The sequence below is a fragment of the Urocitellus parryii genome, chromosome 8, assembly GCF_045843805.1.
Source record: "Urocitellus parryii isolate mUroPar1 chromosome 8, mUroPar1.hap1, whole genome shotgun sequence".
Lineage (NCBI taxonomy): Eukaryota > Metazoa > Chordata > Mammalia > Rodentia > Sciuridae > Urocitellus > Urocitellus parryii.
The window spans coordinates 124094003-124111321 of record NC_135538.1 but is presented as its reverse complement, the minus strand read 5'-3'; the positions used below and the strand labels follow the sequence as shown (position 1 = coordinate 124111321).

Below are 17319 nucleotides of genomic sequence, written 5' to 3'. Positions count from 1 at the left end.
TTGAATAGATGTTAATAAACTTTACTGCTACATAAGACATTTAGTTGTATGTATCAATAAGGGAACCTAAAGTATTTTAGGGGATAAAAGGACAATGATAGAACTCCTGTTAGTCATGTATCAATTATTAATTGGGCAATTATGTGCAATGCACCAAGTACAAAACCATATTTGGAAGCTCTGAAAATTTACCTTTATTTTCTTCACTCATCTTTCCACTTTCTCTCTGTTCTCCATTAACAAAAATTCCCCTTATTAATTTAACTTGCTATTGACCACGTGCCTTAGCATTCCTTCAGTATGTGGGTAGCATTTAATATTATTCAAATCAATCTCCTTATTTTAGAAAGTACTAACAAGTATATTTGCTCTTTGGTACTAACAAAGAGGGAGAGAGAACTTCTTGAGTGAAAGATAAATAGTATGCACAATTACTTTTCTAATTCAACCACCTGCTGGAGAAATTAATCCTGAATCTACAAGGTTCATTTTGGGGTTCATAATGAACAATTCAAAATACCCTTAAAAACAAAGTTTACATCTCAAGCCCCAAGTTCAATTTGTCAGGACTCCATTTCCTAACTTCATGTGCCAACAACCCTTAACTATGACAGTTGTTCTTATTCTGCAACTGTTGAGTGAAGCTTCAGTCAATCATATTGTTTTTCAAGGCAGGGGGATGGATGAAGAAGGGTAACAATAAAGCATTCCCCTTCCCTGGAAAACCTTCTGGATCCAGCCTACTTCAATTCACATATTATTAGCCAGAATTAGTTACAAGTACAAGAAAATCTGAGAAATATGTTATTTAACTGAATGTATTTCCCCAACAAGTAAATTTATTATTCCATCAGTAAGGAGGAGAATGTGAGAGAAGATAATTATTTTGTCCAATCCTCATAAATATAATAAAAATCCCAATGGCTCTTCATCTGCTTCATAGAATGAAAACTGTTAAGAACTATATTTTATGTGGTATATATACACAATGGAATATTACTCAGATATAAGAAAGAAAGAAATCATGATATTTGCCTGTAAATGGATGGAATTGGAGAATATCATGCCATGTGAAATAAGCCAATTCCCACCCCCCCCAAAAAGGCCAAATGTTTCCTCTGATATTTGGATGCTAATTTCAAAATAAGGGAAGGGGTTAGAGAAGAATAGAAGTATTTTGGATTAGAAAAAGAGGAATGAAGGGAAGGGAGGAGGAATGGAATTAGGAAAGATAGTAGAATGAATTGGACATTACTAACCTCTGTACAAATACACAACCAATGTAATTCTACATCATGTACAAACAACTAAAAGAATGAAAAGTTATACTTCTTATATGTATAATATGTCAACTATCCTGTATAACTAATTAGAACAAAAAAACTACATTTAATCATACTTAAGCAGTCAGATTCTAATTCAGGAGTATTAAATGCAAAAAAAGTACAAGTTAGAATATGTAAGATTGGAACAATAAGTATGTACTGTGGAATTTTAAAGAAGACATTTAAAGCAGTTATAATAAGGAAAATTTCCTATCCAAATGACATTTTGTTCTTCCCTAGTGTTTTGCATTTGCCTTTATATCACTTAAGTCCTAAGTTCAGTATTTTTCTCACTTTTCTTTATAATAACTATCATTCAGTTCCTTGCCTGGTTCTTTTACCATCCTAAAACATACTTCTAACACTCAATCTTATTGTACTTATTTTAATAGAAACAAGTAGACACATTGTAAAAGTTATGTTACTAGAAGATTATGTAATTTATTAATATAATATAATCTGATTATTAATTATAATCAGAATATTGACTTCTTAAACATACTATGAAATGAAAATTCTATCATTTTCATAATGATGTTTAATATCATGCTTAATTCAGACAAAAATAAAAATGATCAATTTACATTAAAGTTTAGAATGGTCAAAGAATTGGTTGAAATAACGTATTTCAATTGAGTTTATATCATACTGTAAACATAGCTTGCAATGACAGTTACCATTAACATGTTATTAATTATATTGAACCATTAATTTGTCTGCCTTTTAGGTTTATTTCTTTTGCTTCCCGAATGTCAGCATTTTCCTACAAATAGAGACAGACCTGTCCATGAGGACTCTCAAGAGGCAGAATCAAACTGCTTCCTGACATTCTCCAGTGTAAAGAAATTATGTCCCTTGGGGAGAGTGTAAAGATAAGGATTCAGAATGCAGAGGATAACTGAAGTATTATATATTTATAAACCATTGTTTTTCAGGAAAAAGGAAGTTTCAAAAGTACTATCATGTGACCAGTATGGCTCTGTATGCTTTTCTCTCTCCAGTTTGTACATGAGGGGTGGGTAGGTAACTGGGGACATTGCTAGGAGAGACAAGGTACTCAGGAGACATGCAATCTTCCTGAGATCAGACATGGTCTCTGCCTACAACAAAGGCTTCTAGATGCACCATCTGAAAGATGAGGATGAGGAAGATTTACATCCTCTGAATTTCAGGATGAAATACAGAGAAAATCAGGGCATACTCATCAGAAACAATAATCAGCTACTTCTCCCATTAAATTTTGTGACTCAAGGTATGCATCATTGCTTATGTGTTAAGAATAGAGGACTTTTGAAAAAAGTATATTAAAGTGTGAAAATGGATAGCTAATACTTAAAGCATTTCTATTTCTCATCATTATTTCAATTAGTTACTGTCTTCTTCTCTGAGAAGTGTAACTTTATTCAGAGGCATATTCCTCTTTCAGAAAATAGCTGTGAATTGGTCTAAACAACTAATTATTTCATAGAAAATTAATATTTATCTTATTGTTGGGGAATGGAGATACCCAGATTATCCTGCACATGGCAATTCAATAAGGTACTAAAACAATTCTACTGGTTTTTGTTAAGACCTTGATGAAGTGAGTCTGGGGTAACTGTGGAAATAGACAATGTGTCTAATAATCTTTTCATGAACAATTGTTACAAATTTTATTCACTATTAAACCATTTTAGAAATAACAACTGCAGAATAATGAAGGTTAACATTTATGGACTGTTTCCTGTGCGAAGCACTGTACTAAGTATTTCAGATGCATTATCTAACAGTATAGCATATACTTTCCTTTGGCTGATTAGGAAGTAAAGAAACATTTCATGATAAAAACAGATGAAATAATAAACTGGGACAGTCAATTAATATTTATAATTATGTGACAACAATCCAAAATGAATATGCTTTCCCTTATTATTTCCAAATAATAACTATAAAGAGTTGAATCTTGGAGCTGTGTAAAGTGGCATGTGAAGTCAATCATTGACCTATTTTTTGAACAATTAAAAGTATCTCCTTCCTCATCTCTTGCATATATCCAACTACCACGAAAAAATATATTTCATGATTCAAACCTTCACAACCTCACCAGTGTTTAACAGCTACATTATAACATTTTATAGCAGTAGAGATAAAACATAATTTACTATCTTGTATGAAATTGCTGTATGTTAACATTATATCACAATATCTATTTAAATGACTTTATTCTAACTCTTAATATAGACTATTTTGTAAATCGATAATAACATAGAATATAGAATAACCCATGAATACTTTAACATGAAGCTTCAAAAGGCAGAATGCTTTACATTTTTAATGGCCACTGTTTACTGTTTTTTCATGGTTTGCTTCTATAATTTTGTAATTTTTAGCCAATACAGCATAACAAAAAAGATAAGAAGGGCTGAATCATCCTATCTTTATAAAGAAATAATCAGAAACTTTAAGTTAAGAAAATGTATAAGATGAGAGGCAAAGGTGATTTGCATGCTGAATTTTTCTGGTTGCTTGACAAAGCTGCTTTCTGAAGACCTTTGACAGCTTTTGTAACATATTAATCTCCATATATGAGTAATAATAAAAATGAAACATTCTTTTACAAAAAGTGTCATTGTTATATAAAGCTGTGTCCCATCCACCAGTTGGTTTCTCCCTTTCCCCAATGTGACTGACCCTCACCTCCAAAATAAGGATATGCATTTGCTGTAACAGTCTAAATAGGACAAAGACATTCATGGAAGGAAATCTTCATGAGATTAAGAAATGGTCACATTTTTTTTTATGGCTGAACCATACCACTTGTTCTCTCCATTAGTGTCTTCAAGAAAACTGCAGTTCCTCCCAAAGACAGGACTATACAATGGGTAAGAACCATACCTGCAAATTTAACTTATGAAACAAAATGACAACATCTCCACAGAGCCCTCTATGTAACTGCATTACCTATAACCTATTATTGAAGAATTAAGATTGTTTAAAAAATCTTTGTGGTTTTAAAAAAAGAAAAGTTAACCATTATCTTAATTTTATTTGGCTCAGCCTTAAGTGAATTGTGTTACTACATAAGAAATATAGATGTTTAAATCAATCATAGTGAAAGGAAAAGTGTTTATAAGTTCTTTCAGATAAGTGTTAATGCATCCTAATAGACTACTCAATGTTAAGAAATTGTATACTAGCCGTGTTCATTGTGAGTTCATATAATTATACAGAGTTGCAGCTTCATATGTAATAGAGATTTTTATCAGTTTACTTGTTCTCCATATTTAACTTTTTGAAAATTTGCAAAGATTTTTGGACAATCAACTTAAAAAAATAAAAAATGACCAACAATGCACAACTTCTTTTGTCTAGGGCATAAAATTCCAGTGGCAATTGTTTTTTGGTATATATTATTTGCTTTTCCTCTCTCCATGATGGTAGGTGAATAGTAAAATCATGAGAAAAAGATGAAGTTGGTGAATAGGAGAAAATATTATAGATTGTAATGTAAAATTTTCCAAAGGGAGAAGATGAAAGGTAAATCTACTGTGACAGAGCATGTATATATGTGTACATATGTACCTATGCTGTGTAGTAATGCTTGAGCATTTAATCACTTTTTTAAGTGCTCATGGGAATTAACTCAATCCTTCCAACAACTTCATGGAAAATATATTATCATCTCATTTTGTAAATGAGCAAATTGAGACCAGAGTTTAAGTAAATGTTAACTTTAACCCAGCATTAGATGGATAGTCTAAGATTTGAACCCATATATAATAATTCCATGCTATTTTTCGTCTCCTTTTTTCCTCCCCATCAGTTCTGGGAGTCAAACACCTGGCTTTATGCATGCCAGGCAAACATTCTACCACTGAATCACATCCCCAGCCCTCTCCAGAATATTCTTAACCACATAGCACTCAGTGTATATTTTTGTGCATGTGTTTCTGCCCATAGGTATAAATATATATTTGTATAAGTGAAAATGTACACTTTTTACATATTTTTGTAAATGCAAGTATTCTTTTTGTTTGCTCAAAATAATTTAGTATCTCTAATAGCCTATGTTTGAATATACCAGTTTAAATGTGGTATAAATAGTGATGTGATATTAAAAAATGCAGCTTAAACATGATCTTGGGTTATGCCAATGAGAAGATAGGCTATAGAGCAATCAAATTGATATCTCCTTATCCTCTTCCCTGTTCAGGGAAAATATTGCTTAGATTTTTAGTTAGTGACATTTCAAAATGAACAATCCAAACTTTAGTACACCCACAAAAGAGCAAGAAATATCTCATCAAATTTGGTAATTATCAGATTCAGAAAAAAATAACTGTCACATTTAAGGTAGTTGAGAAAGATCAGATGAACTTCAGGAAACCTAATATGCAAAATTGGTCAGAATATGTATAGGTAGTCAGAGTAAAGCTAAGCATTAAAACCTTTTTTGTCACATGAGAACTTGCTGATTGGTAAGAGTGGTAGATATAATGGTAAACAAAAGCAAATAAATGAATAAAATCCCATACCAGTGTCTTTGTCTAAGGCTACTCTCAAATAACCAACATCACAGAAAGGTCTATGTGCTATCAAAGCAGTTATAGGGTGATGGGAATGCAGATGGGCGGGATGTAACTGACTAGTATAGGAACAAAGAAAGGCAGAGGTCAGGAAGGGCTTCTAGAGAGGATACAAAGCTATTTTGGAATTTAAACATAGAAAGGCAGTTGACCAGGTAAATAATCAGGGAGGCAATCACCAAGGCCCCAGATAAAAATCAGCACAAAGCAAACAAAATATATGCAAGCCAGGTAAGTGTTAAATGGTGCAAGCAATTTGAGGAAACTGTAACATAAGGTCCACATGAGTAAGGAATGAGATTTAAAAAAAAATCTACTAATTGTAAGTGACCTGATTCTTAGATTCTCATTAATCATATTAAGAAATTCGAACTTTAACTTGAAGGAAATGATAATTTTCATTTAGCAAAAGTGCTTTGGGATATAAAGAATGGAAGATGAAAAATACTAAGATGAAGAAATTAATTCCAGTACTGTAATTATCTCAGCAGTACAGCATAGATACAATGTCTCTGGCTGTGATGCAGCCTTTGCAAGACTGTCCTTCCTCTTTCACATCTCACCTCATGTTTCTCATTCTCAAGGACCCTCCCCCCATCACCAATTTAAACTTGGTCAGTCACCACAACATACTCTACTTTTAACTCTATACATTGTAGCAATTATTTACTTCTGTTTTCCTTCACTAAAGTGTAAGCCTTATTTGCAGAGAAATGTTTTTTGTTCATTAGTAACCCCAATGCCTACAAGAGTAAATACAATACAGTCTGAACTTAAAATTTGGTGAATAAACCAGTAAAGAAAGAACATCAGTGGAATGGGAATGGAGAGAAACGAGGATTTTCATTTGGTAGCATTTGACAACTGATTTTTAAAGGAAGGCATGAAGAATTGAAATGTAATTAACATTTTTTTCCATTTCTTACTTGGTAGCTAAGTACATTTTGGAGAAATCAACTGAAGTGGTGAACACAGAAAAGGATTTGGTTTAAAAAGGTATGAGGATGAGTAGTAATTTCTGAACTTTAGAATCACAGGTAAGAAATTTCTCCTTCTGAGTTCTTCAAAAATCATGCAATGATCTAGTTCCCTCATCTGAAGAATTCTTCCTGTTACTCTGCTGTTCTTTTTTTACAGGACATGAGCCTCAATTGCTCTTCCTGGCAGGACAACAGCTTGTTTGTAAAACGTTTTGCATTTGCCAAATTCTCTGACGTCACTGAACAGTGTTTCCTTCTATTTACCCTCATCCTACTCATGTTCCTCGCATCACTGACGGGCAATGTCCTCATAGCCCTTGCCATCTGGACTAACCCAGTCCTTCATACCCCCATGTACTTCTTCCTGGCCAACCTGTCTCTCCTAGAGATTGGCTACACTTGCTCTGTCATACCCAAGATGCTGCAGAGTCTTGTGAGTGAGGCCCGAGGAATCTCTCGGGAGGGTTGTGCCACACAGATGTTTTTCTTTACATTATTTGCTATCAGTGAGTGCTGCCTTTTGGCAGCCATGGCTTTTGACCGCTATATGGCCATATGTTCCCCACTCCACTATGCAACACGAATGAGTCGTGGGGTGTGTGCCCATTTGGCAGTGGTTTCTTGGACAGTGGGATGCATGGTAGGCTTGGGCCAAACCAATTATATTTTCGCCTTAGACTTCTGTGGCCCCTGTGAGATAGACCACTTCTTCTGTGATCTCCCACCTATCCTGGCACTTGCTTGTGGGGATACATCCCATAATGAGGCTGCGGTCTTTGTGGTGGCAATCCTTTGCATTTCCAGCCCATTTTTATTGATCATTGCTTCCTATGGCAGAATTCTAGCTGCAGTCCTGGTCATGCCCTCCCCTGAGGGCCGCCGGAAAGCTCTCTCCACCTGTTCTTCCCACTTACTTGTAGTAACGCTCTTCTATGGCTCAGGTTCTGTTACCTACTTGAGGCCCAAGACTAGCCACTCACCAGGAACGGATAAACTGCTAGCCCTCTTCTATACCGTGGTGACATCCATGCTCAACCCCATCATCTATAGTTTACGAAACAAGGAAGTCAAGGCAGCTCTCCGGAGAACACTGGGTAAAAGAAAGATTTTGAACCATGGATAGGTACCAGAGGACCATGCTTATTTGCTCTTTGAAAAAGAGGCACACTCAACCCAAGAGTGAACAAATTAAAAACTATGAACTTTTTCATGTCTTGTAAGGAGCATTTTTTATAACTACCATTGTAATTTTGGAGTTATCACTGTACTCAGAGCTATTTTCTTTTAAAAAAACTTTTTTATTTATTTCTTTCTTACATGACAATATTGGCATAATTTGGCATGAACATACTTTATATTCAGAGCTATTTTCTGATTGCAAATTCTAAAAGGAACCTGACTTCTAAAAAATTTTAGAAGTTAAGTCTAACACTAGACAGGTTTTCCAAAATATTTTAGTCTAGGTTAGAAGTTAAAATTACCAGGTTATGTCTCAGAAGTTTGGAAAATTCTCACTCCACATTCTCAGACCTGTTCTATACTCTGAGCACCCATCTGACTTCTGCCCTCCACACATGACTGTCCCATATAGCACTTAATTCCTTAATAACTCTATGAAATGCATTATTTCCTTTCATAAAAATGTTTTCAAATTCTTCAACCATAACTAATGGCACATAATACAGGTCAAAGAATTCTTTTTGCAAACTGTGCATACCATAAAAATTTATAAACACTCCAGAACAACCAAACTTTGGTTTTAGAGGTATTTGCTATAAAATATTAAAAAGAAGATATGTAATATTTTCATCAAGAGTTTCCATGGCAAATTGTTTTAAGAAACAGAAATGATATTAAAATTCAAAGACGAAAGAAGAAAACTAAACTAAAAATGATTACTATAAATCATTTTTTAAGATTTTTATATAATTTACAAAATTTCAGGTGCATATGAATCCTGACTCAATCATTTAGAGATCATCCAAAAACTTGTTCTTAAGGGAAATGAACATGATTACAAAATACTTCAGTAACCCAAGGCACCTATAAAGGCATTGTCTTAGATTTGAACATCTAGTTGTCAGGAAGGCAACTTAGGAGGAGTTAATAGCTATTCATATAATAGTTAAAGATGAAAAATAGTTACAAATGGAGAACTCTGGTGCTACCATGACTTAGGGTTATCTGCCAACTATAGGGTATAATCTCTCATAATGTAATATTTTTACCATCAGGGGATAATAGTAATGCTCATTAATGATCAAGGTGTGTGTTTTGCTAGATACTCTTATTTGACCAAACACTGTTCAATTAATGTAAAGATATGTTTTTCACCTCAATGTATAAATACTAATTAACAATGGAAATAATCTAAACATGCAAAAATAGCTTAATGGTTGGCAGTTATGCTACAATTATGGAAAGGAATTATGTGCAGATATTAGAGATGATGATGATTTCTATTTATTAGTGTATGGAAAATGAATGGTTTAGTAAGAATTAGTGAATTAAAAACAGTTTGTATAAGAGGCCCTTTTTATTTTTTAAGAACTGTATAAATAAATTTGAAAGGATCAAAGTGAAATGTTAACAGTAGTTTCTCTAGTCAGTCACGTAATTGGTAATTTTTTCTTTTGTTTCAAAGATTTCTTCAATTAACATGTAGCTCATGTATATTAAAAATAATAAAACATTTCATTGCAGACTTTTTCTTAAAACAAATATAAAAATGCATGCTTTCCATAACAATTTATAAAGTATAAAAAAGTAAAAATTCTAATTTATTTCAGTGTATTTTGCAATCCAGCAATAATCAATGCAAATATTTAATTTATTTTAGTCTTTTTGTTTATTTTTATTTGCAAATCACATGTTTATATACCAATCAATTCCATGATATATTATCAAAACATAATGCTTTGACAGCAATTAATTCTGAAAAGCAACAGAAATTCATATTTAGGACATTTTGAGGTTAAATGTCTGAAATATTTTTATTATAATTAATTAATCTATGCTCAATAGTTTATTAAATATTTCTTAATAGTTAGAAATTTCTTACTAACTTTGAATGTTAGACTCTGTGATGTCTGTTTTCAAGAACATTTAGTGGACATTTTCTTAGCACTAGCTATAACAACAACAAAACAACAACAAAAATCACTACCATTTACTTAATTTGGACAATACAAAAGTGACAGTTCATGCTTATTAAACGTATTGTTTAATCTGACCTTGAAAACTTTCCCTGTGCTGTTACTTTCCTCATCCTATACCTGTGGAGATCAAGGAATAGAAGTCTGGACCATTCATCCCCACGCCAAGTACAAGATGAATCAGTATTTAGTCCAGGCCATCTGATTCCCTGCATTCTTTTCCCCTGAGTTAAAGAATCGTGAAAATGGTCAACTGTATCCAGAGAATGTCTTTGCCAGGAACTTATAGTCCTGGTGTTTAAACTCCTTCTAACCTGTAAGATTTGGGGGCTTATTCAATGTTTCTTTCAGGAGAGTCTTTTTTTTTTTAATCTTAATCAGCAAGTGCTAGGGAAATAATAAATTCTGATTCATATTTTTGAAAATACTGAATATAGAATTATAGAATATATTATAGAATATTATAGAATATTTATAAAGGTTTATGATTTGGACGATTTTATTATTGATTTTTAAAAATAAATAAATAAATGACAGCAAATACATTACAATTCTTATTACACATATATACCACAATTTTTCATATCTCTGTTTGTATATAAAGTATTTTGACACCCAATTTGTGTCTTCATACATGTACTTTGTATAATGATGTCCATCACATTCCACCATTTTTGCTAATCCCCTACCCCCTCCCTTATTCTCCCACTCCTCTTCCCTATCTAGAATTCTTCTATTCCTCCCATGCTCCCCCTCCCTACCCCACCATGAGTCAGCCTCCTTATATCAGAGAAAACATTTGGCATTTCTTTTGTGTGGGTGTTGGCTAACTTCACTTAGCATTATCATCTTCAACACAATCCATTTACCTGCAAATGCCATGATTTTATTTTCCTTTATTGCTGAGTAAAATTACATTGTGCACATCTGCCACATTTTTTTAATTAATTCATCTATTGAAGGGCATCTAGTTTGGATCCACAGTTTAGCTATTATGAATTGTCCTAGATTATACAAGATGATATTTAAGAGACTTGTGATGTACATTGCTTCATTTTTTATGCACGTAAGTCTTTGTGGCATATTCTTCCTAGTGCACCTTTGACTTCTTTGTTCCTCAGGGTATAAATGAGAGGATTGAGGGTCGGGGTGATGACTGTGTAGAAGAGGGAGATGAACTTCCCATACGTGTGGGCATAAGAACTGTTAGGCTGGATGTAGATGGATGTGATGCTCCCATAGAAGAGGGATACTACTATCAAGTGGGATCCACATGTCCCCAGGGCTTTGTGCCAGGCCTGCACTGATTTGATGCTTATAACTGCCTTGGCTATATGTCCATAGGATATCAATATCAGTGCCAAGGGCAAAAGGAGCAAGACCAATGAAGCAAGGAAGAGTTGGATCTCATTGGCATGGATATCCACACATGCAAGCTTAATCATGGAGGGGACTTCACAGAAGAAATGATGAAGCCGCTGGTGTCCACAGAGAGGTAGCCAGAGGGTGACAGTGCCCTGGATGAGAGCATTTCCTGCTCCACTCAGCCATGCGACCCCTGCCAGAACCTGGCACAAACGTGGGTTCATTACAGCTGTATAGTGGAGAGGTCTGCACACTGCAGCATATCGGTCAAAAGCCATCATAGCCAGGAGAACACATTCAGTGGATCCCAATGCCAGGGAGACATAGAGCTGGATGGCACAACCCAGGGATGTGATGGTCTTGGCTGGTCCTTTGAGGTTCCACAGCAGCTGAGGGACAATACTGGTGGTAAAACAGATGTCCACTAGGGAGAGGTGAGTAAGGAAAAAGTACATGGGTATTTTGAGTTTAGGGTCTATGGAAGAGATCAGAATAATTAATGTATTTCCCACCAAGGTAAGAAGGTAGGATATCAAAACAGCCACAAAGAGTATCTTTTCCAGCTGGGGCTGCTCTGAGAAGCCCACCAGAACGAAGTCTTCTTTGGCACTGCTATTGGTCATGCCCATTACCTTGTTCAGAGAAGAATAAAAACATTACAAGAATTAACATTACAAGAATTAAAAAGAGAGTATAATGTGTTGGTCACTAGTGATAACATCAAACTTTATAAAATAACTCTTTGAAATCCTTACTCAGACAAATTACAGTGGCTCACAGAATAAATTTCAGTGCAGTGTCCTTCAAAAGTTGCAGAAGATGTTATTAAAGACTTTCTACAGAGAGGCACCTGGAGCTTACTCTGGAAACAAAGTCTTTCATTGAGAGAGAACTATTAGAAGCTTAGATAAAATCTTCCACAGAAGGAAAAAAAAGTACAGTGAAAGAAAGAAAATGCCAAAGGAAAAAATACATTAAATTCATTAATAGCTTATGAAGAATCATTCAAATCAAATGGAAAAATTCAGTAAAATACATGTTTAATATAAGTAAATTATATATACAATATATATAATATATATAATTTCCACAAATTTTATATATATAATATATAATTTTTATATATTTATATAATATATATATATAATTTTTATATATTTATATATTATATATATATATATATATATATATATATATATATATAATTTCCAGTCTTCAAGCATAAATTTTGAGTTAGGCATTCTTTTTTAGGTTGTGGAGACTATAAAGATTCTTTTCATTTTAAAATGGCAAACATTTGGTTAATAAAGTCATATTATTATTATTATTTATATCTAACTGTTCAATAATGTGGACACATAATATCAGAAGCATGTTTCCTTTAGGGATTAGTCAATTCATTTATTCCATAAGCTTATTGAGGATGTAGGTTCATGCAGCACATTCAACAAAACCCTCATTTTTTTTTGGTGTGTGGTACTAGGGAAAGGAATGTTCAATGAAAACATGGTAAAATCTTAAAGGAGGGAATGGGGATTATTATTATGAGGGCACATCAAAAGAATGAAAGAGCTGCTTCAATGTACATAAAACCTACATAGAATTTTTACCTTTCAAGAGGCTAAAGGGCAGCTTTTAAAAAACTCCAAATATTTATGAATGCAAAAGTTTAAAATATATTCACCAATTCAGTTAATATAGCTAAAGACCATAATCATACCTGTTGTTTAGGGCAAATAGACACTTTCTACATGGATGTGAAAAAACCTTTCAGGCCTTGAAATTTTTCCCTAATAATTTCATATCATATGATTGTTTTATTGTAAAAATTAATCTTGGAAATAAAATATGTGAAATAATTGTCAAAAGTAATACCTTACAGTAATTTCACTTATCATGTAAAAATGATATTTAGCAAAAATCAGTAAAAATAAAGTCAAGGGTATGGTAGGGGAGAGACATCAAATAACAACATCAAGTCCTTGAGGGATCACTCAAGAGATAGGGAAAGGGGAGCACTATAATAAAAATAATATGAAGGAAGCCCTAGATATATACACATATGCATAATTTTATGTATATGTAAAATACATAAAAGGTATTGCATAGATTTTTATACATATCCATATCCATACAAACCCCCAAATACATATATGCATAATTTTCACTTTTCTCACTTTACTTCTATCAATGCAATAAAATAAATTCAGACATCTCACTCTCATTCTAATCCTGCTTATAGCCTCTACCCATCTTGGCCAAATGATACTTTTAATAGAGATTTTAACACACATTCTCACACATATACAATCTCAAAAGAATGAAATGAAAGATTAATTCTGGTCATGAGAAAGTTCCTTACTTGTAAGATTGTGTTCATTTTAGGCCCATAGAAGTATTGTATTTAACTCTGCTGCCAAATCTGAAATTACATGTGTTCCATATTATCTCCCTTTACCCAGATGGACTTGAATCCAAAATCTTAATTTATTATTAAAAGTTAAGAATCATGGGAATAAGGCAGATATAAAATCAAGGCATAAATAATAGTGAATATATTAAAAGAGAAAAAGCTTTTTTTTTATTTTTTTCATCCCAATAACCACATTTTTTAAAAAGAGGAAATTTAAGTCACAAAGCAATAACAATTTTTACCTTGAAGTGATACATCAATGTCTGAGGCCCATGAATTGGTTGTAGGTCTGTTATTTGAGATTGGAGATCCCTGAAGATCAGAAAATAAAGAGAGGTTGGGAGAGGACACAGGCTATTGAATTGAAAAAGTTCCCAGGGACACAGTTCTCCCAATATGGCAATTAATCTCAAGCTCTATAGTATCCAAAGTCAATGGTCCCAGGAGATCATTCTGAAAGAGAGTCTTACTGTTTGAACAGTAAGAGAGTACTGTTTAAACTAGACAAAACCACAAAGATTTTAACTTTTACTTTAATAACCTCCCAATATTGAGTCACTGTTTTAAATATATTCATATTAAATTTTTATCAATAATCTAGTATTACACACACACACACACACACACACACACACACACACTAAATACATCTTATTGGCAGATAATTTCATTGGAACCTTAAAAATTTCTCTTATCCTTTCTTTACATCTACCCTGAAAACTCAGACATGGAACATTTTTACAGGGCTTTCTCCTCATTTCCTACGAGCACTGGGTTTGATGGACATAAACATATGACTTTTGTGGAATCACACCTTTAAAAATCCCAGTCTCTCTTCCAATGGCCTCTTTGGTCTGCCCAGAAGTCATTCTATGTGTATCCTGTTGTTCTTCTCTTCTGTCATAGAAAACTGGGACAAATTATTAAATCCTCCCACTCATCCCTGCACAGGTTATCTTACTCTAAGACCAAACAAAGTCCCCAGATGGAAATCTCATTAATTTCCTGCCTGCTGCTTATAAGTACACCATATTCATCCCATACTTTATGCTTTTCTTGAATCATACTTTTTCTCAATAGAGGAGGTGAACTTCATTTTGTCTAAGGCTACTGACTCCTTTTCCAATATTTCAGAGTATGAGTAAAAACTCATGTTCTAGCCAGATGATACCAATTACAGGTCTAAGAAAACAATTGCAGTGATGTAACAATGGATGGCAACCACATATAGCTAAGGCGTGTACATAGTACTAAAAGAGTAGCAGAAAATTGGACAAACTTCACAGCATATACGGAATCTGAAGGAAACAACAGTTTACTAACTTGATCATTTTCTGTGCATTGAGTCCCAGTACTAAAAAATATTCATAATCCTCAATAGAATCTGCATTTTATGAAAGCCTATTGATTCTTTATATAAATTTATTTCATATCCAAATAAATAGTTCAGCCAGATATGTTGGTACACACCTGTAATCCCAGCAGCTCTGGAGGATGAGGCAAGAGGATTTCGAGTTCAAAACCAGCCTCAGCAAAAGGGAGATGTTAAACAACTCAGTGAGACCCTGTCTCTAAATAAAATACAAAATAGGGCTGGGGAATGTAGCTTGGTGGATTTAATTCCAGGTACTCTTCAAAGCAAACAAACAAACAAATAATTCATAAAGATGTAGGTTGATAAATTCTTACATTATGAACACATCTTGATGGAGGAATAAAACAAGCAACACTCCAGAACAACCCTCAATTCATTTCCATATAATACTTTTACTTATCACATGTAACATTTATGATGATTTTTGAATGGTATATAAACAAAATAATGCATCATTATTACTTTTGTCTTTGCCTTTATTCATTCAACATTGTCTTTGTGAAATTTAATCATTATGGTGATGGTAACAGCGAATTATAATTTTTATTCCTGCATTGTATTACATTGGGTGAATATACCACTTCATATTTAGCCATTGTAGTATTGATCAGTATTTAAGCATTTTCAGGTTCATCTTTTATAAGCAATGCCACTATGAATATTTTTGCACATATCTCTGGGTAAACAAAAACGTAAGTTATCTTCTGATGAATTTTTTAGACATAGATTATATTCAGATTTAGTAGATACCATTAACCCTGAAAATTGATGTAAACACTTATACTTCTCAGGGCTTGGGAATCCCAATTGCTCCACATCTATGCCTACACTCTGCGTTTTGTGTTCTTTTCATTTTAATCCATCTGGTAGTAAGTAATGGATATTTCATTACTACTTAAATTTTGTACTCCCCTGATGACTAATAAAATTGACCAGATTATTTTGTTTAAAATTCATTGAGAGATCTTATGTATCATACTTGTTCAAGTCTCTAGGTTTTTTTCCAAGTTGACTTCTAAAAATTTTTTACATATATCAGAAGTTTGAAAAATAAAAGGGAAAATTCAAATACTTGTTTCAGTCAAAACTAAAGGATAGTCTGATAAACTAACACGGGTTTGAAATATTATGAAGTCCATTATGAAATAAATCATACTCATTTCCCAAATTGAATTTATTCCAGATCCAAAAGATGAATAATGAAAATTCACCAAAATAACAGAATTAAAGAAGGAAAATTACATAATTATACCATTAGATCCTGAATCAGCTATTCATAAAATTCAAGGTCCACAAAAATAATTTTTTTTTGTAAACTATGAGTAGAATAAGACACTCTAAAGTTTTAAACAAATGTGTTTTTTCAGGTCACTAGAAAAATAATTTTTTTATTAGATGCTACTGTAATAACTAATAATTCATATGGAAAAGGAGACATGTGACCACTATCACACCATCAATAAATATTCTTGTCAGATGATTATAGAACCAGTAATGAAAGAAAACAACTATACAGTCATGACATCATCATGAGAATGCTTTCTTACAAAATCAGTAAATTATTGAAATATCTAACCATGAAGAAAAAACTTGATTGGTTTGACTGTGTTGAAATTACTGAAAAGCTTTGTCATTGCCCTTGGGCTGAATTCTTAGGAAAGACCCTGCTGTTTCTTGGCACAGTATACTTCTTCTTAGAAAGACTTCCTGCTGTATGCATATCAGTACCCATACTGGTTTGTATATCCTTTCCCTTCCTCTAGCTTTTTTCCCTAATATCTCTCTCTCCCCCCCCCCCTTTTTCTTACTTTCTCTCTCTCAGTTTGCACACTCTCCTGGGTTTCAGTCATTAAACCAAATCTGCCCTCCAAACCAAACATGACCATAAACGTGTTTCTGCTCATAGCTATATATTTTCTATCTTTTTAAGGAGCAGAATAGAAGATTTGAACTGGGGCAGTGACAATGTGAATGTGATGGATAAAATGGGTTAAGACACCACTAGGAATAGTTTGGAGAAGAGTTTCCTATGGCTGTGATGATAAGGGAAGTCTAAGTATAAAGCAGGATCCACATTCCAACTTTACACTAAATTAGAGGAGCTACAAAAAATATAGGGAATAGTTGGGCATAGTTAAATG

General features: G+C 33.3%; 2 protein-coding genes across 2 annotated transcripts; one reads left to right on the top strand and one right to left on the bottom strand.

Annotated features, from left to right (window-relative positions):
- Positions 1-7030: 7030 nt before the first annotated feature.
- LOC144256480 (olfactory receptor 10C1-like) lies at positions 7031-7993 on the top strand. Its single transcript, XM_077801525.1, has one exon. It carries the CDS (start codon positions 7031-7033, stop codon positions 7991-7993), a length of 963 nt encoding a protein of 320 aa, XP_077657651.1.
- A 3090-nt stretch (positions 7994-11083) lies between these two features.
- LOC113177879 (olfactory receptor 2G3-like) lies at positions 11084-12019 on the bottom strand. Its single transcript, XM_026382381.2, has one exon. The coding sequence runs from the start codon at positions 12017-12019 to the stop codon at positions 11084-11086; it is 936 nt and encodes a 311-aa protein (XP_026238166.2).
- Between the last annotated feature and the right edge of the window lie 5300 nt (positions 12020-17319).

Bases quoted from the DNA above. Each gene is read 5' to 3' on its own strand.
- LOC144256480 (XM_077801525.1), top strand. From the start codon at position 7,031: ATGAGCCTCAATTGCTCTTCCTGGCAGGACAACAGCTTGTTTGTAAAA.
- LOC113177879 (XM_026382381.2), bottom strand. From the start codon at position 12,019: ATGGGCATGACCAATAGCAGTGCCAAAGAAGACTTCGTTCTGGTGGGC.